The 23,122-nt window shown below is 38.7% G+C and overlaps 1 protein-coding gene across 1 annotated transcript in view; it reads left to right on the forward strand.

The window, feature by feature from the left end:
* The window catches only part of LOC110152028 (adhesion G protein-coupled receptor E2-like), a 46,975-nt gene extending 24,270 nt beyond the window's left edge, over positions 1–22,705 (forward strand). The window contains exons 15-20 of the mRNA XM_020915510.2: positions 8,353–8,419; positions 8,782–8,873; positions 9,862–10,030; positions 10,116–10,226; positions 21,013–21,220; positions 21,783–22,705. Of these exons, the coding sequence (XP_020771169.2) occupies positions 8,353–8,419; positions 8,782–8,873; positions 9,862–10,030; positions 10,116–10,226; positions 21,013–21,195 (622 nt within the window). The 3' untranslated portion in view covers positions 21,196–21,220; positions 21,783–22,705. The remainder of the gene's footprint in view (positions 1–8,352; positions 8,420–8,781; positions 8,874–9,861; positions 10,031–10,115; positions 10,227–21,012; positions 21,221–21,782) is intronic.
* Positions 22,706–23,122: the final 417 nt, after the last annotated feature.

The raw sequence follows: 23,122 nt of genomic DNA on the forward strand, positions 1-23,122 counted from the left end.
CTTGCTGTTTGCATCGAACTTGCACTGGTCATCTATTTTACATGTAGTAATATACATATTTCAATGCTATTCTTTCAAGTCATCCCACTGTTCCCTTCTCCTACAGAGTCTAAAAAATCTACTCTTTACACCTGTGTCTCTTTTGCTGCCCTACATATAAGATCTTCATTACCATCTTTCTAAATTTCATATTTAGGCATTAATACACAGTATTTGTCTTTCTCTTTCTTTCTGACTTACTTCACTCTGTATAATAGGCTCCAGTTTCATCCATCTCACTAGAATTGACTCAAATGAGTTTCTTTTGACAGCTGAGTGATATTCCACTCTGTATATGTACCACACCTTCCTTATCTATTCATCTGCTGGTGGACATCTAAGTTGCTTCTATGTCTGGGCATTTGTAAACAATGCTGCAGTGAACATTGGGGTATATAAGTCTCTTTCAATTCTGGTTTCCTTGGGGAGTATACCCAATAGTGGGATTGCTGGGTCATATGACAGGTCTATTCCCAGTTTTAAAGGAATCTCCACACTGTTCTCTTTAATGGTTCTACCAGTTTGCATTCCCACCAACAGTGTAAAATTGTTCACTTTTCTCTACACACTCTCCAGCATTTATTGTTTGCAGACTTTTTGATAATGACCATTCTGACCAGGGTGAAATGATACCTCATAGTGGTTTGATTTGCATTTCTCTAATAATGAGATGTTGAGCATCTTTTCATGTGTTTGTTAGCCATCTGTATGGCTTCTATGGAGAAATGTCTGTTTAGTTCTTTGGCCTACTTTTTGATTGAGTTGTTCATTTTTCTGGTACTGAGCTGCATGAACTGCTTGTATATTTTCGAGATTAATTCTTTGTAAGTTGTTTTATTTGCTATTATTTTCTCCCATTCTGAAAGCTGTCTTTTCACCTTGCTTATAGCTTCCTTCATAGTACACAAGCTTTTAAGTTTAATTAGGTGTCATTGGTTTATTTCTGCTTTATCTCCATTATGCTGGGAGGTGGGTCTTAGAGGGTCTTGCTGTCAGAGACTGTTATGCCTATGCTTTCATCTAATAGTTTTATGGTTTCTGATCTTAACATTTAGGTCATTAATCCATTTTGAGTTTATTTTTGTGTATGGTGTTAGAGAGTGTTCTAATTTCATTTTTTTACAGGTGGCTGACCAGTTTTCCCAGCACCACCTGTGAAGAGACTATCTTTTCTCCATTGTATAAGTCTGCTTCCTTTGTCAAGGATAAGGTGTCTATATGTGCATGGATTTATCTCCAGATTTTCAATTTTGTTCCAGTGATCTATATTTCTTTGTTCCAGTACCATACTGTCTTGATGACTGTAGCTTTGTAGTATGGTCTGAAGTCAGGAATCTTGTTTCCTCCAGTTCCATTCTTCTTTCTCAAGATTCCTTTGGCTATTTGAGGGTTTTTGTGTTTCCATGCAAATTGTGAAATTATTTGTTCTAGTTCTGTGAGAAATACCATTGGAGTTTCATAGGGATTGCACTGAATCTATAGATTGCTTTGGGTAGTATACTCATTTTCACTATATTGATTCTTCCAATCCATGAACATGGTATATTTCTCCATCTATTTGTGTCGTCCTTTGATTTCTTTCATAAGTGTTTTTTTTTCCCCATTTATTTTTATTACCTGGAGGCTAATTACTTTACAACATTGCAGTGGTTTTTGTCATACATTGAAATGAATTAGCCATGGATTTACATGTATCTTTTGTTTCCTTAGGTAAATTTTTTCCTAAGAATTTTGTTCTTAATGTTGCAATAGTGTATAGGATTGTTTCCTTGATTTCTCTTTCTGATTTTTCATTGTTTGTGTATAGGAATGCAAGGGATTTCTGTGTATTAATTTTATATCCTGCAAATTTTCTATATTCATTGATTAACTCTAGTAATTTTCTTGTGGCATCTTTACAGTTTTCTATGTAGAGTATCATGTCATCTGCAAACAGTGACAGTTTTACTTCTTTTCCAATCTGGATTCCTTTTATTTATTTTTCTTCTCTGATTACTGTGGCTAGGACTTCCAAAATTATGTTGAATAGTAGTGGTAAGAGTGAGCACACTTGCCTTGTTCCTGATTTAGAGGAAATTGTTTTCTATTTTTTGCCATTGAGAATAATGTTTGCTGTGAATTTGTCATATATAGTTTTTGTTATGTTGAAGTATATTCCTTCAACGCCTACTTTCTCGAGTTTTTATCATAAATTTTTGTTGAATTTTGTCAAAGGCATTATCTGCATCTATTGAGATAATCATACCATTTTTTATCTTTCAATTTGTTAAGATGATGTATCACATTGTTTGATTTGAGAATATATTGCATCCCTGGAATAAAATCCACTTGATCATGATCTATGATCTCTTTAATATGTTGTTAGATTCTGCTTGTTAGAATTTTGTTGAGTATTTTTACATCTATGTTCATCAGTGATATTGGCCTGTAGTTTTCTTTTTTGTGGTTTTGTCTGGTTTTGGTATCAGGATGATGGTGGTCTCCGTAAGGCTCTGACCCAGGTGTGCTGTGCATTTTGTGCCCTTCCCAGATCCAAGCAACTCAGGCGACCAGATGCTTGGTGAGTGCACTGTCCTAGGTGGGCCATGCATCTTATACACCTCCCCAGTCCAAGCTGCTCAATGTATCTGTTGCACATCTATGCCAGGTGTGCTGTGTGTCTCCTCTGGGGAGCTAGTCTCAGGCTGTGACACTCCTGGCCAATGTGAACTGTCTAGGATCCAAGGAAGACGTGGTTATCGACTGACGTGCTCACATTTCGGTGGGAATTGCAGTCTTGGGGCCAAGATTGCAGCAGCCCCTTGCATTCCAGCTCTGGCTGTCACACCATTACCTCTCTGCCTCCAGGGAAGGAGGGTCGTAAATGGCAGCAGCTTAGTCTCCTTTGGTTTTCACTAGGGCACAATATTTGTTCTGTGAGCTCACCAGGTGTCACCATGCAGCACTTGAGCCTACCTGCAGGAAAGGTCCTTTGGCTTTCTTTGTCTCTCTGGTGTTCACATGGTTTGGGTTACTGTGTTACATTAGCCCCCTCTGATTGTCCACAGGGCATTCAAACCCAATCTTTACCCTAAGAACCAGCCATGCAGCCCAAACCTCTGTACCCAACCCCACTAGCTGCCAGTGGACTTGAGCACCTGAGCTGCTTCTCCACTAGTAATTGAGGCTCAGCACGTATTCTGTGGTGATTTTTTTTGTTATGTTGCCCCCTGAGATTCCTCTATCTCCCAGAGTTTACTTAAGTTTATATCAGTTGCATCAGTGATGCTATCTAACCATTTCATCCTCTGCCACTCCCTCCTCCTTTTGCCTTCAATCTTTCCCAGCATCAGGATATTTTTCAATGAGTCAGCTTTTCACATCAGGTAGTCAAGGTAATGGAGCTTCAGCCTCAGTCCTTCCAGTTAATATTCAGGGTTGATTTCCTTTAGGATTAACTAGTTTGATCTCCTTGCAATTCAAGGGACTCTCAAGAGTCTTCTCCTGCACCACAGTTTAAAAGTATCAATTCTTTGGCACTCAGACTTCTTTATGATCCAACTCTCATATCCATAAATGACTACTGGAAAAACTATAGCTTTAACTATATGAACCTTTGACAGCAAAATGCTGTTTCTGTTTTTCAATTTGCTATCTAGGTTTGCCACAGCTTTCCTTCCAAGGAGCAAGCGCCTTTTAATTTCATGGCTGTAGTCACCATCCACAGTGATTTGGGAGCCCAAGAAAATCTGTCACTGAAAATCTGTTTCTGCTTCTATTTGCCACCACGTGATGGGACAGGATGCCATGGTGTTAGTATTTTTTAATGTTGAGTTTCAAGCCAGCTTTTTCACTCTCCTCTTTCACTCTCATCAAGAGACTCCTTAGTTTTTCTTCACTTTCTGCCATTAGAGTGGTGTCATCTGCATACCTGAGGTTGTTAATATTTCTCCCTTCAGGCTTGATTCCAGCTTGTGATTCATCCATCCTGGTATCTTGCATGATGTCTTCTCAGCCTTATGTAGTCGTTCCCCAATTTTGAACCATTCAGTTGTTCTTCAGTTGTTCCATGTCCAGTTCTAACTGTTGCTTCTTACCTACATACACGTGTCTCAGGAGACAGGTATGGTACAGGTATGGTGGTCTGGTACTCCCATCTCATTAAGAATTTTCCACAATATGTTGTGATGTACACAGACAAAGGCTTTAGTGTAGTCAATGAAGCAGGAGTAGATGTTATTCTGGAATTCCCTTGTTTTCCCATGAGCCATCGGGTGTTGGCAATTTGATCTCTGGTTCCTCTGCCTCCTTGAAACCCAGTTTGTACATCTGGAAGTTCTTGGTTCACATACTGCTGAAGCCTAGCTTGAAGGATTTTGAGCATAACCTTGCTAGCTTGTGAAATGAGCACAATTGTACAGTAGTTTGAACACTCTTTGGCATTTCCCTTCTTTGGGATTGGAATGAAATATATTATGATATCTGTCTTTCTCTGTCTGCCTTACTTCACTTAGTATGACAATCTCTAGATCCATCCATTTGTCACAAATGGTACTGATTCACTCTTTTCTATAGCTGACTAGCATTCCATTGTATATATGTACCACTTCTTCTTTATCCATTCCTCTATTGATGGACGTTTATATTGCTTCCATGTTCTGGCTATTACAAATAGTACTGCAAAGAACATTGGAGTGCAGTTATCTTTTTAAGCCATGTGTTTCTCCAGATATATCCCAGAGTGGGATTCCTAGATTATATGGTAGCTCTATTTTTGGTTTTTTAAGGAATGTCCATATTGTTCTCCATAGTGACTATACCAATGTACATTCCCAGGATTAGTGTGGGAGGATTACCTTTTCTCCACTCCCTCTCCAACATTCATTTTCTGCAGACTTTTTGATGATGGCCATTCTGGCTGGTGTGAGGTGGTACCTCATTGTGGTTTTGATATCCATTTCTCTAATAATTAGCGACATTGAGCATCTTTTCATGTGTTTTTTCACTATGTATGTATTTTTTGAAGAAATGTCTGTTTAGGTCTTTCTCCCATTTGTTACTGGTTTACATATATATATATATATATATATATATATATATATATATATATATAGAGAGAGAGAGAGAGAGAGAGAGAGGACTGTGTACATGAACTCTGTACACTTTGGAGATTAGTTCTTTGTCAGTTATTTCATTTGCATCATTTGCAAATATTTTCTCCCATTATGAGGGTTGTCTTTTCATCTTTTTTATGGTTTCCTTTGCTCTGCAAAAGCTTTTAAGTTTAATTAGGTCCCATTTTTATTTTAATTTTATTTTCATTACTCTAGGAGAAGAATGGGATAAAAAGATCTTGCTGTAGTTTATGTGAAAGAGAGTTCTACTTACGTTTTCCTCTAAGAGTTTCATAATGTCTGACCTTGCATTCAGGTCTTTAATACATTTCGAGTTTATTTTTGTATATGATGTTAGGGAGTTTTTAATATCATTCCTTTACAAGTAGCTGTCTAGTTTTCCCAGAACTACTTACTGAAAAGATTGTCTTTTCTCCATTGGTATATTATTTTTATTGTGTCAATATTGTTCTGCAACACTCTGTATGTTTTATGTGTATGACATATTTCTATGTTTTATACTCTACAATATTTTTACCACTGATAATTGAGTTTCTATCCATCACCATACAGCCGAACCACTTTGCCCATTTCACCTCTCCCCAAGCTCATGTTTTCTCCTCTGTCAGTACTCTATTATCTTCATCTATGGGGAGAAGGCATTTGTTTGATTTAGGTAGTTCATTTATTTTGTTTGTTTATTGGTTTGTTATATTCCACATGTGAATGAAATCAGACTGTATTTGTCTTTCTCCATCTGACTTCATTCACTTAGCATAATAAACCCAGCATCCATTCATGTTGTAACAAATAGGAAGATTTCCTCATTTTTATGGCCAGGTAGTACTGCCTGGCTGGTGTGTATGTGTGTGTATCACATCTTCTTTATCCTTTGATAGGCACTTAGTATGCCTCCATATCTTTGCCATTGCAAACAATGCTGCAGTGAACATAAAAGTCTGCACATCATTTTGAGTTAGTGTTTTTGTAGTCTTTATAATTACCCATGCACGGGATAGCTGGATCACATAGTAGCTCTATTCTTAATGTTTCTGAAGGTCTCAATACTGTCTTCCATAGTGATTGCATCAGTTTGCATTCCTAGCAACAGAGTATAAGAGTTCCTTTTTCTCCACATTCTCACTGACAGTGATTATTACAAGTGTGTTTGATAAGAGCCATTCTAACAAGTGTGCTGGAATGTCTTGCTGTGGTTTTGATTTACATTTCTCTAACATTAGTGATATTGAAAATTTTTCATGTGCCTGCTGATCATCTCTATGACTTCTCTAGAAAATGTCTCTTTAGTCCTGTGCCATTTTTAAAGTAGGCTGTTGATGGCAGAGATGTGATCAAATGCACACTGGTACTCGCAATAAATTCCTATGCTGGACCATAAAAAAATCTGAATGCCAAAAATTGATGCTTTCAAATTGTGGTGCTGTAGAAGACTCTTGAGACTGCCTTGGATAGCAAGGAGATCAAACCAGTCAATCTTAAAGGAAACCAACCCTGAACATTCACTGGGAGGATGATGCTGAAGCTGAAGCTCCAATACTTTGGCCACCTGGTGCGAAGAGCTGACTCCTTGGAAAAGACTGTTTCTGGGAAAGATTGAGGGCAGGAGAAGTGGGTGACAAGGACAAAATGGTTGGATAGCATCACCAACTAGGTGACATGAGTTTGAGAAAACTCAGGGAGATAGTGAAGGACTGGGAACCCTGACACGCTGCAGTTCATGGGGTCACAAATAGTTCGACACGACTTAGCAACTGAACAACTCACAACAAATTCTTATGCTGGTAAAAGTTGATGTCGACCCGCATCAGATGGTTTCTGGATCACTGACCTTTCTAGATAGTTTAGCAAAAAAGTCAGAAAACTTTCCCTATAAAATGCAAGATAGTAGATATTTTGGTTTTGTGGGTCAAACAGTCTCAGTTGCAAGTTTTCACCTCTGTCCTGGTAGTTCAAAAGCAGCCACAGAAAAGATATAAGAAAATGACTGCAACTCTGACTCGGTAAAACACATTTCCAAAATCAGACAGCAGCCCAGTGTGGACCACAGTCTGCAGTAAACCAACCCCTGTCTGTGTAGCTCTCTCTTTGGTTCTTCCTGGTGGATCCAACTAACATGATCCTAACACCTCCCAAATCTCACACAATTCCTAATTGGGATCAAGTACCAATTCTATCATTTCTACCAATGTGAAACTTCAGTTACTGACGCTGTATCCTTGTGCCTCAGATGCCTGATCTGTAATCATTTGATTACCTATGTTGTCATGAGGAATAAATTGTATAACGCACGTGAGCCCAGTCATAGCAGTGTCAGGCTTGCTGTTGTTCTCTCTCTCTCTCAATCACCCTCTCTCCCTCTCTCTGTTCTTGTCTGTCCCCAACTTTTTCATCCTATCTACACCTACTCATCCTTCACCTCTCATCATAAACACAACAGAATTCTCTCAGGGAACCCTTCCCAGTATCAGAACCTCCTACAGGTTCCTACATGTAGGTTATAGACCCACCTACATGTTCCTAAAACTCCTCATATTTGATCATAAGTTTCAGCACTTTAATTGTTTCTATTGTCTAACTATCAACAAGCCTACAGAGCTAGAAACTCCTTGAAGAAAGAGATCACTCTCTTAATCATAACTGGATCTTCAGAACCAAGTACTGACCCTGATAGAGAAAGGGAGACTCTATATTTGTCTCATATATGATAAGTTAATATTTATTGATTTTTTCTTTAAAACATGTACATTATTTTTGTGCCAGCACATGAGGGCCAAGACTTAAAAGGGCTTTTTAAAATAAATTTATACTTATTTAAAACCACTTTTTTACATTGCGATTTACATGGGGAAAACTACACATCATTAATGTGTATAACCTGACAAATTGGGAATAAGCATACACCCATTGCCTTTACTAATATCAAGGACATACATAAGCTTTCAGTTATACAAAATAATAAGTTCAAGAAGTCTCCTATAGAGCAAAGTGCCTATAGCTAATATTGTCTTGTGTATTGAAATGTGCCGAGGGTGATCTTATGTGAAATATTCGGACCAAAAAAAAAATAATAATAATAATAACTATGATTAATAATAATAAAGGAGTCAGGAAAGACTTTGAGGAATGATAGATATGTTCATCTATCAATTCTTTATCCACAAAGGCTAATATACTCTTGATTCTCAACCACCTCTCTTAGATGCTGGCTCAGCACAGAAAAAGGATTTGTATGGACATTTCTTGGCCCTGTCTGCACCATCTTCTCTGTGAGTAATGGATGACATCAGAGAATCTTTCTTCCCTGGCTGAGGGTAAATTAAAAGCACAAGCAAAAAGAAGGCTATGGACAGAGTGACCGATTATTCTTGTTAGCTCAGGAGTGAGAGGGTCCCAGGATGCAGAAATTTCCATTTTAAAACCAGGAAGGAGCATTTCCTTAGACATGGCACTCTCAGTGTTTAAACATGCAAATCCCCATGCAGACTGAGTTACTGGGAGTTCGGTCTGGTTTTCTATGACTGTTACGAAATACAAACCCTTCCTACCTGCTAATTTACATGTTGGATGAGCCACAAGGAAGGATTAGCAGATGTGGATGCACTTAATACCACTTGTGATGTTTCTGCAGATTAATTTAGTTTTCTTCCTGATAACATTCTGGATTCTGAAAAAGAAGCTCTCCTCACTCAACAGTGATGTGTCTACTCTCCGGAAGACTAGGTGAGATACATCAGAGGTACATATCGCCACCCTATCTGACCACAACCCCCTCAACCCCGCACCATTAAAAAGCACGGTCCAGGAGCAAGGACATAGAGTTCCAAGCTCCTGATGTCCCTTCACAGGGTTTCAAGGGGACTTGAGAGGAGGAGTTCAGCCACCCTTCTTGGAAGCTCAAATACTGTTTTGTTACTAATAGCCAGGTCAAAAATATTCCATTCATCTTTAACCCAAGAATGGAACTATCTTAAATACTGAGGAAATTGATTTTGTTCTGATAAACAGGGATTACCATCATGACCCTATGAGAAAAGTTCTGAGAATATGTATAAATCCCTTACATACCTGATATAGGCCCCAGCATGCCCTTTCATGCCCATGTCTTTATTCATGTTTGTCCCGCTACCCTCAACTGCCCTGCTCTTCCCGGTGAAGTCAGGTTGATCATCCACATATCATATCTTCTAAGAAGCCAAGGATATCCTTTGCTTTCTTTTCATTTACACAGAATGAATCATCTGACAAAGCTTGCTCTGGGTCAATTCATGGAGATGGAAAAGATAGGGGCATCATTGGAGGGACCAGGGCAGAGGGACCTTCAATTTCACAAGTATAATTGACCATTTGTATTTCTCTTCCCACTAGGTGGTAAGGTTTGTGAAATCAGAAATCTTGCCTTTGTTATTTTTAATGCACAGGACCAGCACAAAGCCATGTGCACAGAACACCCACAGTAATATTAGTTGATTGAAACTGTGAATATTAATCCTATTACTGAAAGCCACATTGTGAAGTTTCACTACCAACTTCAGTCTAAGATAATATGCTATTCCGGAACCAAAAAAAAATTTTTTTCTTTTAGATAATCGTTCACGGTAAAGGTCAGAACGGCCACAACTTAGTCACAGACATTCTTTGAGTTGAAAAGAGATGGACTTGACTGTGTTGATCAGGGTGCATCATGAACCTTTTTTGTCCTCCTACTCAGGATGCTAACATTTAAAGCCACAGCTCAGCTCTTTATCTTGGGATGTACATGGTGTCTTGGAATCCTGCAGGTGGGACCAGCTCCCCAAGTCATGGCCTACCTTTTCACCATCATCAACAGCCTGCAGGGTTTCTTCATCTTCCTGGTGTACTGCCTCCTCAGCCAGCAGGTACCACTGTCTAACTCCTGCTCAGGACTCTTCTCATCCTCATTTGTCTCTGTGAGCTGATGCAGAGCATGCTTTGTCTCTATAGGTGCAAGAGCAATACAAGATATGGTTCAAAGGGATCAAGAAAAAGAAAACTGAGTCTGAGGAGTACACACTCTCCAGCAGGACCATGTCAGAACCCTCTAAACACAGTGAGGTAAGATCATGCATTGCCTCAGAGCACTTCACTGATTGATTCATTGAGCAGTACATGCCTATCATACTGGACAATTGGGTATAAAGCAGGTGATAACTTATGATGACACACACTGGTTTATATCTAAACTCACTCAGGACTCACTCTGTCATGAAAGAATGTCTTCCTCTTACTTATGCTCATTGCATTTCTATGCTCATCTTGACTCTCCTACATAACTATCTTCTTATTCTCCACCTGGGTTGAGCACCTACGTTGTCCATGCAGCAAGGACTCTTCCTTTCTTTCTTTCTTTCTTTCTTTCTTTCTTTCTTTTTGTGGTGTCTTTGTTTTGGGTTGTTTTTTTTTTTTTTTTTTTTTCATTTTTATTAGTTGGAGGCTAATTACTTCACAACATTGCAGTGGGTTTTGTCATACATTGACATGAATCAGCCATGGAGTTACATGTATTCCCCATCCCTATCCCCCCTCCCACCTCCCTCTCCACCCGATCCCTCTGGGTCTTCCCAGTGCACCATGCCCGAGCACTTGTCTCATGCATCCCACCTGGGCTGGTGATCTGTTTCACTACAGATAATATACATGCTGTTCTCTTGAAATATCCCACCCTCGCCTTCTCCCACAGAGTCCAAAAGTCTGTTCTGTTCATCTGTGTCTCTTTTTCTGTTTTGCATATAGGGTTATCATTACCATCTTTCTAAATTTCATATATATGTGTTAGTATGCTGTAATGTTCTTTATCTTTCTGGCTTACTTCACTCTGTATAATGGGCTCCAATTTCACCCATCTCATTAGAACTGATTTAAATGAATTTCTTTTTAACAGCTGAGTAATATTCCATGGTGTATATGTGCCACAGCTTCCTTATCCATTCGTCTGCTGATGGGCATCTAGGTTGCTTCTATGTCCTGGCTATTATAAAGAGTGCTGCAATGAACATCAGGGTGCACGTGTCTCTTTCAGATCTGGTTTCCTCACTGTGTATGCCCAGAAGTGGGATTGCTGGGTCATATGTCAGTTCTATTTCCAGTTTTTTAAGAAATCTCCACACTGTTCTCCATAGTGGCTGTACTAGTTTGCATTCCCACCAACAGTGTAAGAGGGTTCCCTTTTCTCCACACCCTCTCCAGCATTTATTGCTTGTAGTCTTTTGGATAGCAGCCATTCTGACTGGTGTGTAATGGTACCTCATTGTGGTTTTGTTTTGCATTTATCTGATAATGAGTGATGTTGAGCATCTTTTCATGTGTTTGTTAGCCATCTGTATGTCTTCTTTGGAGAAATATCTGTTTAGTTCTTTGGCCCATTTTTTGATTGGGTCATTTATTTTTCTGGAATTGAGCTTCAGGAGTTGCTTGTATATTTTTGAGATTAATCTTTTGTCTGTCAGCATGGACTTTTTCATGCTCAAACACTTAAGGGAGAGAATAGTCCTGTGTTAAGCTCAATAAACAAACTCTGGATCTGAAGCAGAGATGCGCAAGCTAACCAGAGTCACAGGACCATCATTTAACCCATGTCAACCCCAGGACCCCTCTATATGCATGTGTGTGCCAAAATGCTTCAGTCATGTTTGACTCTTTGTGACCCTATGGACCATAGCCTACCAGGCGTCTCTGTCCATGGGATTCTGCAGGCAAGAATACTGAAGTGGGTTGCTATGCCCTTCTCCAGGGGTTCTGCCCAACCCAAGTGTTGAATTCTTGTCTCCTGAATCTTTCCGCATTGGCAGATGGGTTATTTACCACTAGTGCCACCTGGGAGGCCACCCCTGTATATAGAAAACAGTAAATACATGGTTTGTGTAGTCATAAAAGTAAAGTGAAATAAGGATTACATTAAATTGGAGAATTTCCTTAAAAGTATGTAATCATTCATGGGATTTGCAGCACACACAAATAATGCAAAACATCAGAGAATCACAAGGGTCATTGAGAGATCCTGGCAGTTTGAATCTTACCAAGAATTTGTATTTTTGAGTTTACAAAAACAGTTCTCATGTTTTCTGTTCATATGTTCTTCACATCACCACTTGAAGATAAGATATTACCATGTTTCCATTCAATAGGTGAAAGCACTGAGACCCATGGGGTCTATATGAATTGTGCAAAGACTTCAGCCCACCTTTTCTCTCAATGTTTTCACTCTCTCATAGTGTCAATTGATGCACAAAAGTTTCAATTTTTTAATTGATTTATCTATTTTAATTGGGGGCTAATTACTTTACAATATTGTGCTGGGTTTTGCTGTACATTGACATGAATCAGCCACAGGTGTACATGTATCCACCCTCTCAAGTCCCCTCCCACATCCCTCCCCATCCCACCCCTCTGGGTTGTCCCAGTGCAGCATCTTTGAGTGCCCTGTTTCATGCATCAAACTCGGACAGGTGATCTGTTTCACATATGGTAATATACATGTTTCAATGCTATTCTCTCAAATCATCCCATCCTCGCCTTCTCCCGCAGAGTCCAAAAGTCTGTTTTTACATCTGTGTTTCCCAGATCACCAGCCCAGGCTGGATGCATGAGACAAGTGCTCGGGCCTGGTGCACTGGGAAGACCCAGAGGAATCGGGTGGAGATGGAGGTGGAAGGGGGAATCGGGATGGGGAATACGTGTAAATCCATGGCTGATTCATGTCAATGTATGACAAAAACCACTACAATATTGTAAAGTAATTAGCCTCCAGCTAATAAAAATAAAAGTCTAATACATCTGTGTTTCTTTTGCTATGTAACATAAAGGATCATCATTACCATCTTTCTTAATTCCATATATATGCATTAATATACTGCATTGGTGTTTTTCTTTCTGACTTACTTTGCTCTGTATAATAGGCTCCAGTTTCATCCACCTCACTAGAACTGATTCAATGCATTCTTTTCAATAGCTGAGTAATATTCCACTGTGTATATGTGCCACAGCTTTCTTATCAATTCAGCTGATGATTGACATCTAGGTTGCTTCCATGTCCTAGCTATTGTAAACAGTGCTGCGATGAACACTGGGGTACACGTGTCACTTTGAATTCTGGTTTCCTTGCTGTATATGCCCAGCAGTGGGATTACTGGGTTGTATGGCCGTTCTATTTCCAGCTTTTTAGGGAATCTCGACTCTGTTCTCCATAGTGGCTGTACTAGTTTGCATTCCAAACAACAGAGTAAGAGGGTTCCCTTTTCTGCACAACCTCTCCAGCATTTACTGTTTGTAGACTTTTTGATAGCAGCCATTCTGACTGGTGTGAGATGGTACCTCATTGTGGTTTTGATTTGAATTTCTCTGATAATGAGTGATGTTGAGCATCTTTTCATGTGTTTGTTAGCCATCTATATGTCTTTATGGAGAAATGTCTGTTTAGTTCTTTGGCCCATTTTTTGATTGGGTTGTTTATTTTTTGCAATTGAGCTGCATATTTCTGAGATTAATTCTTTGTCAGTTGCTTCATTAGCTATTATTTTCTCCAATTCTGATGGCTGCCTTTTCACATTGCTTATAGTTTCCTTCGTTGTGCAAAAGCTTTGAAGTTTAATCAGGTCCTGTTTATTTTTGCTTTTATTTCCGTTACTCTGGGAAGTGGGTCATAGTGGATCTTGCTGTGATTTATATCATAGAGTGTTTTGCTTAAGTTTTCCTCTAGGAGTTTTATAGTTTCTGGTCTTACATTTAGATCTTTAATCCATTTTGAGTTTATTTTTGTGTATGGTGTTAGAAAGTGTTCTAGTTTCATTCTTTTACTGGTGGATGACCAGTTTTCCCAGCACCACTTGTTAAAGATATTGTCTTTTCTCCACTATATATTTTTGCCTCATTTGTCAAAGATGAGGTGTCTATAGGTGCATGTATTTATCTCTAGGCTCTCTATTTGTTCCATTAATCTATATTTCAGTTTTTGTGCCAGTACCATACTTTCTTGATGACTGTAGCTTTGTAGTATAGTCTGAAGTCAGACAGGTTGATTCCTTAAGTTCCATTCTTCTTTCTCAAGATAGCTTTGGCTATTTAAGGATTTTGTATTTCCATACAAATTGTGAAATTATTCGTTCTAGTTCTGTGAAAAATACCATTGATAGCTTGATAGGCATTGCATTGAATCTATAGATTGCTCTGTGTAGTATACTCATTTTCACTATATTGATTCTTTTGATCCATGAACATAGTATATTTCTCCATCTATTTGTGTCATTTTAGATTTCATTCGTCAGTGTTTTATACTTTTCTTTATATAGGCCTTTTGTTTCTTTAGGTAGATTTATTCCTAAGTGTTTTATTCATTTCATCACAATGGTGAATGGAATTGTTTCCTTAATTTCTCCTTCTGTTTTCTCATTGTTAGTGTATAAGAATGCAAGGGATTTCTGTGTATTAATTCTATGTCCTGCAACTTCTCTATATTCATTGATTAGCTCTAGTTATTTTCTAGTGGAGTCTTTAGGGTTTTCTATATGAAGGATCATGTCATCTGCAAACAGTGAGAGTTTTACTTCTTTTCCAATCTGGATTCCTTTTATTTCTTTTTCTGCTCTGATTGTTGTGGCTAAGAATTCCAAAACTATGTTGAATAGTAGTGGTGAGAGTGGTCACCCTTGTCTTGTTTCTGACTTTAGGGAAAATCCTTTTGATGTTTTGCCATTGAGAATAATGTTTGCTGTGGCTTTATATGGCTTTTATTGTGTTGAGGTATGTTCCTTCTCTTCCTGCTTTCCATTTATCATAAATGGATGCTGAATTTTGTTAAAGGCTTTCTCTGCATCTATTTAGGTAATTATATGGTTTTCATCCTTCAATTTTATCATATGGTGTATCACACTGATTGATTTGTGAATATTGAAGAATCCTTGTATTCATGATGTATGATCTTTTTAACATGTTGCTGGATTCTGTCTGCTAAAATTCTGTTGAGGATTTTTGCATCTATATTCATCAGTAACATTGGCCTGTCGTTTTCTTTTTATGGCATCTTTGTCTGGTTTTGTTACTAGGGTGATGGTGGCACAATAGAATGAGTTTGGGAGTTTACCTTCCTCTGCCATTTCCTGTAAGATTTTGAGTAGGATGGGTTTTAGCTCTTCTCTAAATTTTTCACAGAATTCACCTCTTAAGCCATGTGGCCCTGGGCTTTTATTCGTTGGAAGATTTTTTATTACAGTTTCTATTTCTATCCTTTGATAGGTCTGTTAAGGTTTTCTATTTCTTCCTGGTTCAGGTTTGGAAGGTTATACTTTTCTAAGAATTCATCCATTTCTTCCAAGCTCCATTTTATTGGCATATAGCTGCTGATAATAGTCTCTTATGATCCTTTGTATTTCTGTGTTGTCTGTTGTGATTTCTCCACTTTCATTTTTAATTTTGTTGATTTGCTTCTTCTCCCTTTTTTTCTTGATGAGTCTGGCTAATTGTTTGTCTTATTTATCTTCTCAAGAACCAGCTTTGGGTGTGGAGAAAAGGGAACTCTCTTACACTGTTAGTGGGAATGCAAACTAGTACAGCCACTATGGAGAATAGTGTGGAGATTCCTTAAAAAACTGGAAATAGAACTGCCATATGACCCAGCAATCCCACTCCTGGGCATACACACCGAGGAAACCAGATCTGAAAGAGACACATGTACCCCAATGTTCATCGTAGCACTGTTTATAATAGCCAGGACATGGAAGCAACCTAGATGCCCATCAGCAGACGAATGGATAAGGAAGCTGTGGTACATATACACTATGGAATACTACTCAGCCATTAAAAAGAATTCATATGAATCAGTTCTAATGAGATGGATAAAACTGGAGCCCTTTATAGAGTGAAGTAAGCCAGAAAGATAAAGACCATTACAGTATACTAACACATATATATGGAATTTAGAAAGATGGTAATGATAACCCTATATGCAAAAAAAGAAAAAGAGACTCTGATGTATAGAACAGACTTGTGGGCTCTGTGGGAGAAGGCGAGGGTGGGATGTTTCAAGAGAACAGCATCGAAACATGTATATCTAGGGTGAAACAGATCACCAGCCCAGGTTGGATGCATGAGACAAGTGCTCGGGCCTGGTGCACTGGGAAGACCCAGAGGGATGGGGTGGAGAGGGAGGTGGGAGGGGGGACCGGGATGGAGAATACATGTAAATCCATGGCTAATTCATTTCAATGTATGACAAAAACCACTGCAATGTTGTAAAGTAATTAGCCTCCAACTAATAAAAATAAATGGAAAAAAAAATTTTTTTTAAAATATCAATACAGTATACTAATGCATATATATGGAATTTAGAAAGATGATAACCCTATATGCAAAACAGAAAAAGAGACACAGATGTATAGAACAGACTTTTGGACTCTATGGGAGAAGGCAAGGGTGGGATGATCTGAGAGAACACCATCGAAACATGTATATTACCAAGTGTGAAACAGATCGCTAGTCCAGGTTGGATGCATGAGACAAGTGCTCGGGGCTGGTGCACTGGGATGACCCAGAGGGATGGGATGGGAAGGGAGGTAGGAGGGGGGTTCAGGATGGGGAACACATGTAAATCAATGGCTGATTCATGTCAATGTATGGCAGAAATCACTACAATATTGTAAAGTAATTAGCCTCCAACTAATAAAAATAATTGGGAAAAAAAAAAAGACAAACCTGAATAGAACAACAACAACAAAAAAAAAAAAACAGCTTTTAGTTTTGTTGAGTTTTGCTATCGTCACCTTTGTTTCTTTTTCATTTATTTCTGCCATAATTTTTATGATTTCTTTCCTTCTACTAACTCTGGGGTTCTTCATTTCTTCTTTTTCTAATTTCTTTAGGTGTAAAATTAGGTTATTTATTTGATTTTTCTCTTGTTTCTTGAAGTAAGCTTGGAATGCTATGGACCTTCCTTTCAGCACTGCTTTTACTGAATCCCATAGGTTTGGGGTTGTCATGTTTTCATTTTCCTTTGTTTCTCTGCATATTTTTATTTTCTTTTTTATATCTTCCATGATTTGTTGGTTAGTTAAATCATGTTGTTTAGCCTCCATATGTTTCTGTTTTTAATAGTTTTTTCCTGTAGTTGATATCTAATCTTACCGCATTATAATCAGAAAGAGGCTTGAAACGATTTCAATTTTTATAATTTCCTAAGGCTAGACCTATGGCCCAGAATGTGATAAATCCTGGAGAATGTTCCGTGTGCACTTGAGAAAAAGGTGAAATTCATTGTTTTGGAGTGAAATGTCCTATAGATATCAATTAGGTCTAACTGGTCCATTGTATCATTTAAAGTTTGTATTTCCTTGCTAATTTTCTGCTTGGTTTATCTATCCATACGTGTGAGTGGGGTATTAAAATCTCCCATTATTATTGTGTTACTGTTAATCTCCCCTTTCATACTTGTTAGCATTTGCTTTACATATTGAGGTGCTCCTATGTTGAGTGTATATATATTTATAATTGTAATATCTTCTTCTTGGAATGATCCTTTGATCATTATGTAGAGTCCTTCTTTGTCTCTTTTCATGGCCTTTATTTCAAAGTCGATTTTATCTGATATGAGTATTACTACTCCTGCTTTCTTTTGATCTCCATTTGCATGAAATATCTTTTTCCAGCCCTTCACTTTCAGTCTGTATGTGTCCCTTGGTTTGAGGTGGGTCTAGTGGAGACAGCATATATAGGGGGCTTGGTTTTGTATCCAGTCTTTGCCTTTTGGTTTCAGCATTCAACTTATTTATATTTAAAGTAATTATTGATAAGTATGATCCTCCTACCATTTACTTTGTTGTTTGGGGTTCAGGTTTATACAACTTTTCTGTGTTTTCTGCCTAGAGAAGATCATTTAGCAATTATTGAAGAGCTGGTTTGGTGGTACTGTTATCTCAGCTTTTGCTTGTCTGTAAAGCGTTTGATTTCTCCTTCATATTTGAATGAGATCCTTGTTGGGTATAGTAATCTGGGTTGTAGGTTTTTCTGTTTCATCACTTTAAGTATGTCCTGCCATTCTCTTCTGGCCTGAAGACTTTCTATTGAAAGATCAGCTGTTATCCTTATGGCATTCCCTTGTGTGTTATTTGTTGCTTTTCTCTTGCTGCTTTTAATATTTGCTCTTTGTATTTGATCTTCATTAATTTGATTAGCATGTGTCTTGGGGTGTCTTGCCTTGGGTTTATCCTGTTTGGTACTCTCTGGATTTCTTGGACTTGGATGGATATCTCCTTCCCCATTTTGGGGAAGTTTTCAGCTATTCTCTCCTCAGGTATTTTCTCGTGCCTTTTCTTTTTGTCTTCTTCTTCTGGGAATCCTATGATTCGAATGTTGGGGTATTTAACATCATCCCAGAGGTCTCTGAAGTTGTCCTCATTTCTTCTAATTATTTTTTTTTTCTTTTTTCTTCTCTGTTTCATTTATTTCCACCGTTCTATCTTCCACCTCACTTATGCTATCTTCTGCCTCAGTTATTCTACTGTTGGTTCCCTCCAGAGTGCTTTTGATCTCAGTTATTGCATTATTCATAATTTATTGTCTCTTCTTTATTTCTTCTAGATCCTTGTTAAACATTTCTTGCATCCTCTCAATCCTTGTCTAAAATTTATTTATCTGTAACTCCATTTTGTTTTCAAGATTTTGGATCATCTTTACTATCATTATTCCGAATTCTTTTTCAGGCAGACTCCATATCTCCTCCTCTTTTGTTTGGTCTGGTGGGCATTTATCATGTTCCTTTACCTGCTAAATATTTCTCTGCCTTTCCATTTTGTTTAGCTTGCTCTGTTTGGGGTGGCCTTTCTGTATGCTGGAAGTTTGTGGTTCCTCTTTATTGTGGATCCTGCTCCCTGTGGACTAGTGGCTTGTCAAGGTTTCCTGGTTAGGGGAGCTTTCATCTGTGTTTGGTGGGTGGAGCTGGATCTCTTCTCTCTGGAGTGCAATGAAGTGTCCAGTGGTGAGTTTTTGGGGTGTCTGAGGGCTTGGTATGGCTTTGAACAGCCTGTCTTTTAATTCTCAGGTCTGTGCCCCTGCTTTGCTGGAGAATTAGCATGGTATGTCTTGTTCTGGAACTTGTTGGCTCTTGGGTGGAACTTGGTTTCAGTGTAGGTATGGGGGCTTTTGCATGAGCTCTTGTGTATTCATGTTCCCTGGAATCAGGAGTTCTCTGATGTTCTCAAGTTTGGGAGTTAAGTATCCTACCTCTGGCTTTCAGTCTTATTCTAACAGTAACCTCAAGACTTCTCCATCCACAGCACAAGTGATAAAACATCTAGGTTAATGGTGAAACAATTCTCCACATTGAGGGACACCCAGAGAAGTTCACAGAGTTAAATGGAGAAGAGAAGAGGGAGGAGGGAGATAGAAGTAACCAGGAGGAGAACAGGGAGAGTCAAAATGGGAGAGAGCAATCTAGCCAGTAATCAATTCCATATGTGCTCTCCACAGTCTGGAACACCCAGAGAGATTCAGAGTTACATAGAGAAGATAAGAGAGATGAGGAAGATAGAGGTGACCAGGAGGAGAAGAGGGAGGAGTCAAAAGAGGAGAGACAAATCCAGCAAATAATCAGTTCCCTAAGTGTTTTCCACAGCCCAGAACATCCAGAGAGATTCACAGAGTTAAGTAGAGAAGAGAAGGGAGAGGGAGGAGATAGAGGTGACCTGGAGATAAAAGGGAGAGTTCAAAGGGGAGAGAGCAATCAAGCCAGTAATCAACAACCCTAAGAGAGGGTCTTTTTTTGCAAGGTAACAGTAGGTTGTAAAAATGAAAATTAAAGGAGTAATAAAGAACATAAATTTTAAAAATAACTAAAAAGTGATGATAGCAAAAGTATATCTAGGAATTTCTCTGGAGCTGTTGTGAGTAGTGTGGAGTCAGTTCAGTTTCAGATAGTTCCTTGTTCCAGCTTGTACTTGTTCTCAAGTTCTACAGGCCCCCTCCAATGTTTAGTCAGTGTTAACTACAGGGTTTTAATCTGTTGCACCTGTCACTTCCAGAGTGGTTCCCTCTTCTTTGTTCATTTTGGCTTCCTCTGTTTGCAAGTCTCTTTGGTGTCTAATTTCTGCCCTGACACAAGGGGGTGAAGGTGGACACTTATTTAGGCTCACTTGTTAAGTTGTGTTGTGGGGAGGGAGAAACACCACAAACAAATATGTGTGGGGAGTGCTCACAGTGTATGGACCACACTGGGTTTGTCCCAGGTCACAGCGGCATGTGCTTTCCCAGTCTACACTGCTCAGGCTCCAGGGTGCTCTGAAGGGCACTGTCCAGAGTGGGCCCTGCATTTCGTTCACTTCCCAGGTCTAAACTGCTCAGGTTCAGATTCTCAGTTACTCCACAAGGGCACAGACTCTATTGGGCATGCATTTTGTGCCCTTCCCAGGTCCAAGCAGCTCAGGCAACCAAGTACTTGGCAAGCACACTGCCCCAGATGTCCTACCTCCTTTTGAAGAGAATGGACTGCATTTCTGGGTGCCTGATGTCCTCCACCAGCATTCAGAAGTTGTTTTGTAGAAGTTGCTCAGCATTCAAATGATCTTTAGATGAATTTGTGGAGGAGAAAGTGGTCTCCCTGTCCTATTCCTCCACCATCTTGGGACTATCCCCCAGAAGTTTTTATTTTTTTAAGAAATCCAATTTCTCTATTTTTTGTTCACTTGTCCTTTGAGAGTCTTATCTTAAAACAATGGCCTACCACAAGGTCACAAAAATTTTGATGCATGGTTTTTCCAAGACTTCAGTACTTTTAGAAATTGTGTATAGGTATTGTCTATAGTAATTGTATATAAGTATTGCTTATAGTAATATAGTTTTACATATAGTAACTGTTTCCCAGGTGGCGCTAGTGGTAAACAATCTACCTGCAATGCAGGAGACCCAGGTTCAATCCCTGGGTCAGGAAGATCCCCCAGAAGAGGAAAGGGCAACCAACTCCAGAATTCTTGCCTGTGGAATACCATGGACAGTGGAGCCTGACGACCTACAGACGATGGAATCACAAAGAATTGGACATGACTGAGCAACTAACACTTTCACTTTCATAGGTATGTTAATTTATAATTAACATTTTAATGGTATGAGTTTTACAATTTTTTGTGAGGTCCACAGTCTTTAGCAAGTAGATATGCAGTTGTCCCAGCATCATTTCTAAAAACGGTATTCTTTCTCCCAGTGAACTGTACTAAAAACCTTGTCAAAATAAGTTACCCTAAATATAAGTGCTCAAGTCTGTACTCTAGGTTCTTTCATTCATATATCTTGATTCCAGTATTTTGTAGTATATTTCACTTTGGAAAATTGCCTCTATCAATAAGTTTCTCTCAAGATTTTTTAACTATTTGGAACCCCATAGTCCCATGTAAATTGTAAGAGATGCTTGTCAGATTCTGAGAAAAGTCAGCTGAGATGTTGATAAGGATTGTGTTGAGTCTATAGATCAATTTGGGGGAATGCTGCCATATTAACTATATTGCCTTCTGATCCATGATCATGCAAAGTTCATTTCTCTGAGTCTTCTTTGACTTCTTTTGACTATGTTTTATAGTTTTTGATGTAAAAGTCTAGCACTTTCTAACAAAGTATTATTTTTCACACTTTTCTTCTCAGGATAATTGAATCAGTCAGTAAACCAGATGATCTGGTATCCTGGACAATGAGGAAAATTCTGAACTGTCATCTCTGTGAGGGGAAAAAAAACACACTTTTTTGTGTTTGTTTCAAGTAACTCTTCATGGAACCATTGTGAAAGAAAGCATAGAGGAAACATCTTATATTCAGATTGCTGGAGAATTTGGGTTTTCTGTTCCATATGGGATGCTTACTTCACTCACAGCATAATCAAGGAGCTATGACCCAATTCCCCAGTTGCCTTGGATTAAATCACCTGCCTCAACCTTTTTTTCTACAAAGTTCCTCTAATTGAAGATATATGGCAAGGGAAATGAGCTTCAGAAGTCAAACTTAAAATACAGTAAGAGAGGAAATAAGGTCAAACCCTACATAGAGGGTAAACAACTAATATGGTTTCCCAAGATTTTTCTGGATTATGTCCTAAAAAACATTTGAGTTACAGGCAACCTAGGACAGATGGTCTTCACACATACATGCTTCAACTTCTTCACTTCCCATTTCTAAAGATTGCTAACTTATTCATTAGAAAAATATATATTAGTACTCACCATATGCTCCACTAAATTAAGAGATTTTCAGTTTCTAATTTCACTTACATGATAAATAAAGTGATTTATCAGAGTAAAATCAGAACCCTGTGAATAAAATCTCTTAATTCATGTATCTTGTAAACTGAGTTGGGCAAAAAACAAAGTGTATATTTTTACTGTACAGTTTTGTTTTGTTTACATACATAACAAATTATTTCTTTCTCAGAATGCGACCTATGCAAGAGCTAAGCCAGAGGATTACATCTACAATAAATTTCCTGCAAACACCCACTAATCTCTGTATCACTTTAAACAAAATGGAAAATGACTGCAAGTTATCATAACATATAAAATTTAAAATATCCATGATTTGTTGTTGTTTAGTCACTGAGTTATGTCTGACCCTTTTGAAATCCTATGGAATGTAGCCCACCAGTTTCCTCTGTCCATGGGATTTCCCAGGCAAGAATACTGGAGTGGATTGCCATTTCCTTCTCCAGGGGATCTTCCCATCCCAGGGGTCAAACCCACATCTCCTGCATTGGCAGGTGGATTCTTTTCCACTGAGCCACCTGGGTACTGCTGTTCTTCAATCAGTAAGCCATGTCCAACTCTGCAACCCCATGGACTGTAGCACAACAGGCTTCCCTGTCCCTCATCATCTCCCAGAGTTTGCCCAACTTCTTGTCCACTGAATCAACGATGCCATCCAACCATCGCATCCTGTCTTCCTCTTCTCCTTCTGCCTTCAGTTTTTCCCAACACCAGGGTCTTTTCCAATGAGTC

The sequence above is a fragment of the Odocoileus virginianus genome, chromosome 3 (genome assembly GCF_023699985.2).
Source record: "Odocoileus virginianus isolate 20LAN1187 ecotype Illinois chromosome 3, Ovbor_1.2, whole genome shotgun sequence".
In the NCBI taxonomy this organism is placed as follows: Eukaryota; Metazoa; Chordata; class Mammalia; order Artiodactyla; family Cervidae; genus Odocoileus; species Odocoileus virginianus.